This window comes from Salmo trutta, chromosome 10 (genome assembly GCF_901001165.1).
Source record: "Salmo trutta chromosome 10, fSalTru1.1, whole genome shotgun sequence".
NCBI lineage: Eukaryota > Metazoa > Chordata > Actinopteri > Salmoniformes > Salmonidae > Salmo > Salmo trutta.
Window position 1 is genome coordinate 13,587,853 of NC_042966.1, and position 9,657 is coordinate 13,597,509.

Sequence of the window (9,657 nt, forward strand, 5' to 3'; positions counted from 1 at the left end):
GGAGCTCTCTTTCATATTGGTCTAACTAATTTACCACCTGGTGATGTAACCAGGCAGCCACCCCTGAAATTTCACTAGAAGGACATTATCATCATTTGCACTGGGCCTTTAAGAGGAGGGGTCTTCATTGCCATCGTCAAGCATGAGTAGCTATCCAACCATTAAGTGAGATCCATTCACTATATAAAAAAGGAGCGATTGTGCAGGATGGGTTATGTGCAGTGCACCTATTCACGACAATTAAATGTTTTACTGCGTCAGCGTAAGAAAATAACTGCGGTTCTTACAACTGTCCTGTTTTATTAATTAAGGTAGTTATGCGTTAGTACGGAAATCCGCAAGTTGGGTCTCCAAAACTAAGTTGAAAGCATAGTGAATAAAGGGAGCACTGAACGCTAAGTGTGGAAGACGCTAAAGACGCTATCATTGATATGCGCAGAAAAGAGGAGAAATTAGTCAATGGAGAAATCTGACAACGAAACCGCAGGTGCTGAAACGGACAGCTCCAAGCACAGCGTCCGTGCTCTCACCGGGTGCGTCCTGTTCATCCTGATCGTCTCCACGCTTTTTGGTAATACGCTAGTGTGCGCCGCTGTGATCAAATTTCGACACCTTAGATCTAAAGTGACTAACTTTTTTGTCATCTCCTTGGCGGTGTCGGATCTATTCGTGGCCATTCTTGTGATGCCGTGGAAGGCTATGTCTGAAGTGGCCGGCTGCTGGATCTTCGGCAGCTTCTGTGATACCTGGATAGCTTTTGACATCATGTGCTCTACCGCGTCTATTCTCAATCTTTGTATAATAAGTATGGACCGATACTGGGCAATTTCGAGCCCTTTTCGATATGAGCGTAAAATGACTCAAAGGTTTGCTTTCGTTATGATCGGAGTGGCATGGACCCTCTCCATTCTTATCTCCTTCATTCCCGTCCAACTCAATTGGCACAAGTCAGTGGAGGAAAAGGAAACAGTGGACGACACTAATCAAATCGACCAAATAGAGGACTGCAACGCAAGCTTGAATAGCACGTATGCCATATCCTCCTCCTTGATAAGTTTTTACATTCCAGTCGTTATTATGGTTGGCACTTATACACGGATTTACCGGATTGCGCAAACCCAGATCCGGAGAATATCATCCTTGGAGACAGCCGTGGAAAACGCACAGAACAATCAGCAAGCAACCGAGAAAACAAACTCATTAAAAACAACCTTTAAAAAAGAAACGAAAGTTTTGAAGACACTCTCTATCATTATGGGAGTGTTTGTATTTTGCTGGCTGCCTTTTTTCGTGGTCAACTGCATAATACCTTTTTGTGACGTTAACAATCTTGGTGATCGCCTGTGCGTAAGTAACACCACTTTTAACATTTTTGTGTGGTTTGGATGGGCAAACTCATCGTTAAACCCAGTCATATACGCTTTTAATGCTGATTTCAGAAAAGCATTCTCCGCCATTCTGGGCTGCAAAAGATACTGTTCCAGTGCTGTAGAAGCTGTCCATTTCAGCAACGAGTTGATGTCTTACCGCCACGACACTACGTTCCAGAACGCAACTATCAATGCCTCTGCGCATTGTGCGCAACGCCTACCCATGGTCTCACACGGTGAAGATTTGGACCTACCATTTGACAAAGTCTCCGTTGTCTCTAATACCTCACGTAACCAAAGAGACCTTATCCTGCCTGCAATACTGCAGCTTGAATGTGAAGCAGAAATATCATTAGATATGATACCTTTCCCCTCGACTGGACCCAGTGAGTGTTATGTGTTTCCAGGTCAAATTGAGGATCTGTGAAACTAGTCTACATTTTGATCACTTTGTGTCTTTTTTTAATGTTTTATCTACAAAAGTGTAGTTATTATCACTATTTTCTGACATCCCGATGGTTTTATAGTGTGCAATATTCTGGCACATCAGTGTACATAAAAGCATTGGTACAAACCCCAAGTAATTGAGTTGAAGATGAAAAAGAAAATGATTACACTGACCAATACATTGCTCTTTCTTATTTGTAATTTTTTATAACTCATCAGGAAATGTAATTATGTTAATACAATACATTGTGTACTTTAATACCATTCCACTCAAAGGAAATTAAAGATACATCATGGGTGGGCGAGTAAGTCTTTGATGTGGTAAAATGCAGGAACCAAGTAGTATAATTACAGATAATTGGCTGTTTAATTGCAGTGGCAATTATGTCTGAATGTAGCAGCAGGTTTAACTATGAAAGCATACCCACGCCAGGAGAGGTAGGGAGTGAAGAGTACAGGTTTGCTAAACATATAAGTGATATATAAAAACAAACATACATTGGAGCCAAGGTAGACATTTATGGGCCAGTTTCCCGGACAACGGAGAGTGTTTTATAGCCCAAGGCCAGGCTTAATCTGTGTCTGGGGGAGTACAATTTGGCCTGTATTCACAACCATCTCAGAGTAGGAAAATTGAACTAGAATCACTTCCGCCTTGTAAATCATAATGAATTAGAGGGGGTGGGATGTAATCCTAGATAAACACTCTTTCTCTGAAACACTTTGTGAATAAGGGCCCTGGGGCTTCATTTATAACGATTGTGTACATTTTACACTCAATTTCTGCATGCGCTATTTCTGAAAAGACTGCACAAGCACACAAATATTGACATGTATAAACCTGGCTCACACCATACACACATGTTTCCCTTTATAAATCAGACTCGGCGGAAAACGTGTGGAGGATCACCAATGTTTTCTTTTCCAGTGACATTTGACCGTTTCTGAAACACAAAAATAATTGCTAATTGTTGTGGACCTGTAAACAGATAGTTTGAATTCAATAATGTTTTGCATTTACTTTCTCTACTCAGAAGAAAATAAAAGCTACAGTAGGCCAATTTACACACTTCAATCAACTGTCTGTTCACCTTTTAAATACTTACTGTATGCTATGAACCACACTCACTGGATACATAGAGCACAAACTTGAAATAATACTGAACAAAAATGTAAATGCAACATGCAACAATTTAAAAGATTTTACTGAGTTACAGTTCATATAAGGAAATCAGTCAATTGAATTGAATTCATTAGGCCCTAATCTATGGATTTCACATGACTGGGAATACAGATATGAATCTGTAAAAAAGAGGTAAGGGCGTGGATCAGAAAACCAGTCAGTATCTGGTGTGACCAGATGCCTTATGCAGCTCGACACATCTCCTTCGCATAGAGTTGATCAGGCTGTTGATTGTGGCCTGTGGAATGTTGTCCCACTCCTCTTCAATGGCTGTGCGAAGTTGCTGGTTACTGGCTGGAACTGGAACACAGTGTTGTACACGTCAATCCAGAGCATCCCAAACATACTCAATGGGTGACATGTCTGTTGAGTATGCAGGCCATGGAAGAACCGGGACATTTTCAGCTTCCAGGAATTGTGTACAGATTCTTGCGACATGGGGTCGTGCATTATCATGCTGAAACATGAGGTGATGGCGGCGGATGAATGGCATGGCAATGGGCCTCAGGATCTCGTCACAGTATCTCTGTGCATTCAAATAGCCATCGATAAAATACAATTGTGTTTGTTGTTCATAGCTTATGCCTAACCATACCATAACCCCACTCTGTTCACAACGTCGACATCAACAAACCGCTCGCCCACACAATGCCATAGATGCTGTCTGCCATCTGCCCGGTACAGTTGAAAGCGGGATTAATCTGTGAAGAGCATACTTCTCCAGCGTGCCAGTGGCCATCGAAGATGAGCATTTGCCTACTGAAGTCGGTTACGACGCCAAACTGCAGTCAGGTCAAGACCCTGGTGAGGATGACGAGCACACAGATGAGCTTCCCTGAGATGGTTTCTGACAGCTTGTGCAGAAATTCTTCAGTTGTGCAAATCCACAGTTTCATCAGCTGTCCAAGTGTCTGATGATCCCGCAGATGAAGAAGCCGGATGTGTAGGTCCTGGGCTGGCATGGTTACTTACGTTCTGCTGTTGTGAGGCCTGTTGAGCCAAATTCTCTAAAATGACATTGGAGGCGGCTTATGGTAGAGAATTGAACATGAAATTCTCTGGCAACAGCTCTGGTGGACATTCCTGCAGTCAGCATGCCAATTGCAAGCTCCCTCAAATCTTGAGACATCTGTGGCATTGTGCTGTTGGACAAAACATTTTACAGTTGCCTTGCATTGTCGCCAGCACAAGGTGCACCTGTGTAATGATCATGCTGTTTAATCCGCTTTTTGATATGCCACACCTGTCAGGTGGATGGATTATATTGGCAAAGGAGAGATGCTCACTAACAGGGATGTAAACACATTTGTGCACCAAATTTGTGAGAAATAAGCTTTTTGTGCGTATGGAACATTTCTGGGATCTTTTATTTCAGCTCATGAAACATGGGACCAACACTATACATGTTGCATTCATAATTTTGTTCAGTGTAATTTGAGTGTCCCGGATTTCCACGTGCTATGTTACATCTAGTTTATGAGACCAGGCTGGAGGGTCAAGTCCATCTATATGTGACAAAGAGCACCACCGTGTGGTGGTCTCTGGTAGAGGTGCTGGTTTAGATTTGTATTTGTATTTATTAAGGATTGCCATTAGCTGCTGCCTCAGGCCTCTACTCTACTACCACATATCTACAGTACAAAATCCATGTGTACATGTGTGTAGAGTGCGTGTGTTAGCATGTGTATGCGTGTGTCTGTGCCTGTGTGTGTGTGTCTTCACATACCTCGCTGTTCCATAAGGTGTGTTTATCAGTTTTTGAAATTTGATTCCACTGCTTACATGAGTTACTTGATGTGGAATAGAGTTCCATGTAGTCATGGCTCTATGTAGCTAATGGGGATCCTTAATAAATACAAATAATGTGTTCTGGACTTGGTTATTGTGAAGAGACCTCTGGTGGCATGTCTTGTGGGGTATGCATGGGTGTCCGGGCTGTGTCCCCATCTTAGCTACTGTTTTGACTATGACAGTTTACAATCCAGGGTTACTCCAAGCAGTTTAGTCATCTCAACTTGATCAATTTCAAGTTGAGGTTTAGTGAGTGGTTTGTCCCAAATACAATGATTTTAGTTTTTTTAATATTTAGGACTAACTTATTTCTTACCACCCATTCTGAAACTGACTGCAGCTCTTTGTTAAGTGTTGGAGTAATTTCACTCGCTGTAGTAGCTGACATGTATAGTGTTGAGTCATCTGCATACATAGACACACTGGCTTTACATTTTTACAATTTTATATTTTAGTCATTTAGCAGACGCTCTTATCCAGAGCAACTTACAGTAGTGAATGCATACATTTTCGTTTCATGCGTTTTTTTTTTTGTACTGGCCCCCCGTGGGAATCAAACCCACAACTCTGGCGTTGCACACACCATGCTGGCGTTGCAAACACCATGCTCTACCAACTGAGCCACAGGGAGCTTTACTCAAAGCATGTCATTTGTAAAGATTGAGAAAGGTAAGGGGCCTAGACAGCTGCCCTGGGGAATTCCTGATTCTACCTGGATTGTTGGAGAGGCATCCATTAAAGAACACCCTGTGTGTGTTGAATGTCCTTCCCTATAAGCGTGTTGAAAGTCTTGTCAATTTTTCCAGCAGCAGACTATGATCAATAATGTCAAGAGCCGCACTGAAGTCTAGCAAAACAGCTCCCACTATTGTTTGCAGTAAAATAGCATAGTATCTGGTCAAACACCATTTTTTCCAAAAGTTTACTAAGGGTTGGTAACAGGCTGATTGGTTGACTATTTGAGCCAGTAAAGCGGGCTTTACTATTCTTGGGTAGCGGAATGAATTTTGCTTCTATCCAGGCTTGAGAGCACACACTTTCTTGTGGACTTTGATTGATGATATGGCAAATATGAGTGGCAATATCGTCCGCTAGTTGTCGGACCCAGGTGGCTTGTCATTGTTGATAGACGGAACTCAATATTACAATGCTTGTCTTTCATAATTTGGTAAGTTTTCTGATCTTGCCAATGAAAAAAATCATTATAGTAGTTGGAAATATCAGTGGGTTTGTGATGAATGAGCCATCTGATTCAATGAATGATGGAGCTGAGTTTGCCTTTTTGGGCAACATTTCATTTAAGGTGCTCCAAAGATTTTTTACTATCATTTAACCTTCGTTTCGTAGAATAGTTTCTTGTTCTTTTTATTCAGTTTAGTCACATGATTTTGAAATTTGCAGTACATTAGCAAATCGGTTGTGCAGACAGACTTATTTGCTATTCCTTTTGCCTCATCCCTCTCAACCATAAAAATGTTCAGTTCCTCATTAATCCATGGGGATTTAACAGTTTTTACAGTCATTTTCTTATTGGGTGCATGCTTATTAGAAACTGGAATAAGCAATCTCATGAGTGTCAAGTGCAGCATCTGTTTGCTCCTCATTACACACCACAGGCTAGCAAATATTCTTTACATCATCAACACAGGAATCACTACAAAACTTATTGTATGACCTCTTATACACCATATTAGGCCCAGCCTTCCTAGATATGGCATCTATATTGTGATCACTTCATCCGATGGATTTACAAATGCATGTTGATGATTTCATTCCTGTTTGCTGTTTGTAAATACCCAGGTAGGTTGACTGAACCAGGTTGCAGGTTGAAGCTTTTTGTTGAGTGTCCAGTTTGATGAAAGACAGTCAATATTTAGTTCACCCAGAAAATACAGCTCTCTGTTGATATCACATACATTATCAAGCGTTTCACACATATTATCCAGAAACTGACTGTTAGTACTTAGTGGTTTATAGCAGCTTCCGACCAGAATGGGCTTTAGGTGAGGCAGATTAATTAACCTGTAGCCATATTGCTTCAACAGTATTTAACATGAGATCCTCTCTAAGCTTTACATGAATGTGGCTCTGAATATACACCACAACATCGCCCCCATTGGCATTTCTGTCTTTTCTGTAGATGTTATAAGCATGTATTGCTACCACTGTGTCATCAACGGTATTATCTATGTATGTTTCAGAGAATATGAATGTTATCTGTTACTAGCAAGTTATTGATTTAATGGACCTTGTTTCTTAGGCTACATATGTTAATGTGGGCTATTTTTAGCCCTTTTCTACGATGCTTGATTGTTTTTATTGCATTACTAGGAGGCTTATCAGAAGTAGACATGACAATGTTATTCATATATGTAAGCTGATAGTGTAGGGTGAGCTGCACACAGTGGACTTCCTACTAGGGCACACAGTGCTATGATTACTGTATACAAGGCACATGATTACTGTATACAATAGCTGTAGGATCAACAGAGGCATTCACGGGAGTTAGAGGGACATACACTAGGTTACTTACATTGTGACTGCCAACACCACTGTGATAATGTAAACTCAGCAAAAAAAGAAATGTCCTCTCACTGTCAACTGCGTTTATTTTCAGCAAACTTAGACGTGTAAATATTTGTATGAACATAACAAGTTTCAACAACTGAGACATAAACTGAACAAGTTCCACAGACATGTGACTAACACAAATGGAATAATGTGGGGGGGTCAAAATCAAAAGTAACAGTCAGTATCTGGTGTGGCCACCAGCTGCATTAAGTACTGCAGTGCATCTAGATGTTTTAAAAGCGTGCATCAGAGGCTTGTGTGCAGCTTGTATGCATGGAGACCTGGAGATGCTAAACTCGTTTCTGTTAATTAATGGTAAATTACCGTGATACCGGCAGTCTATTGCATGACAATAACCAGCTGACAAAACCAGCTGACATGACCTCCACAGCCCTAGTGGGGAGTATCAAACATAGAGGAGGAAAAGCGTGGAGCATCACCCTTGGCCAATGATGTGCCAGTGTTCTCGGAAACAACCTCTCCCTCAATGTGAGCAAGACAAAGGAGCTTATCGTGGACTACAGGAAAAGGTGGGCCGAACAGGCCCACATTAACCTCAACGGGGCTGTAGTGGAGAAGAGGCGACTCCGGGATGCTGGCCTTCTAGGCAGAGTTACTCTGTCCAGTGTCTGTGTTCTTTTGCACATCTTAATCACTTATTTTTATTGGCCAGTCTGAGATATGTCTTTTTCTTTGCAACTCTGCTTTGAAGGCAGAGTTGCATCTGCGGAGTCGCCTCTTCACTGTTGACGTTGAGACTGGTGTTTTGCGGGTACTATTTAATGAAGCTGCCAGTTGAGGACTTGTGAGGCGTCCGTTTCTCAAACTAGACACTCTTCTGTACTTGTCCTCTTGCTCAGTTGTGCACCGGGGCCTCCCACTCCTCTTTCTATTCTGGATAGAGCCAGTTTGCGCTGTTCTGTGAGAGAGTAGTACACAGCGTTGTACGAGATCTTCAGTTTCTTGGCAATTTCTCGCATGGAATAGCCTTCATTTCTCAGAACAACAATAGACCGAAGAGTTTCAGAAGAAAGTTCTTTGTTTCTGGACATTTTGAGCCTGTAATCGAACCCACAAATGCTGATGCTCCAGATACTCAACAAGTCTAAAGAAGGCCAGTTTTATTGCTTCTTTAATCAGGACAATCATTTTCAGCTGTGCTAACGTAATTGCAAAAGGGTTTTCTAATGATCAATTAGCCTTTTAAAATGATAAACTTGGATTAGCTAACACAACGTGCCATTGGAACACAGGAGTGATGGTTGCTGATAATTGGCCTCTGTACGCCTATGTAGATATTCCATAGAAAATCTGCCGTTGCCAGCTACAATAGTCATATACAACATTAACTATGTCTACACTGTATTTCTGATCAATTTGATGTTATTTTAATGGACGGAAAATGTACTTTTCTTTCAAAAACAAGGACATTTCTAAGTGGCCCCAAACTTTTGAACGGTAGTGTATATACTGGTTGACCTCCACATTAGGAACGTGCTGACTGCACGAGCTTCTGTGTTATGAGAAGATGGGTGTGTTACTTTCGCCCCGGCTCTCCACTGCCTGGCTAAAAGGTGAGCCACCTTCTTGTCAATGGTTATCCCAAGTTGAACTCAGAATTGATCAAAGTGGTCTCAATAATTCCTCTATCCCGCTTCGTAGTGTACATCTCAGTTCAGATCGGACAAAAGGTTAAACTACATTAAACTGTAACAAGCCCACTCCTACTGCCCAAATGTCTTGTCTTGCATGTCAAAACATCTTGAACTGAAGTGTGATACAGTGCCATTATTGGACACTCAACATCTCATGAAAACAAGGCGGCAGGAAAGCAGTAGCCTAGGTAGGAAGACAGTGTCTGTATATATATATATATAATATCCATACTAGCCTACTAAATAGTGTGCAAAAAACAAAAGTTTATAATAGGCTGTGACATTTCGAAAATAGTACTTTGAATGCGTCATCTAATGCGTGATTGCGTTGACTCCTGCCATTCGTTCATTTTGGTACAGCGCGTCAATTGATCTGGTTATCAGCGGTTGTCAAACTTGAGTCGTAAAAGACGAGTGAATTCTACTTGATCAAACGTCGAAATGCGTAAGCATTTAAGTAGTTTATGTAGTACGCTAGTATGGCTAATCGTACACTATCTTGGGAAACATCATATTGACAAGTGAAAAATGTGTAATTAACAATGATAGTTATTCCACTACCTACAAAAACAGGCAATGTAAGGTTTGGTACATAAGTGATTACATGCTACAACTACAATTTTTGTTTTTTTACAGTAGG

At 41.3% G+C, this 9,657-nt stretch overlaps 1 protein-coding gene across 1 annotated transcript; it reads left to right on the forward strand.

Annotated features, from left to right (window-relative positions):
- Positions 1 to 459: 459 nt before the first annotated feature.
- Positions 460 to 2,120, forward strand: LOC115200796 (D(5)-like dopamine receptor). Its single transcript, XM_029763928.1, has one exon. The coding sequence runs from the start codon at positions 460 to 462 to the stop codon at positions 1,795 to 1,797; it is 1,338 nt and encodes a 445-aa protein (XP_029619788.1). The 3' UTR covers positions 1,798 to 2,120.
- The last annotated feature ends 7,537 nt before the right edge of the window (positions 2,121 to 9,657 follow it).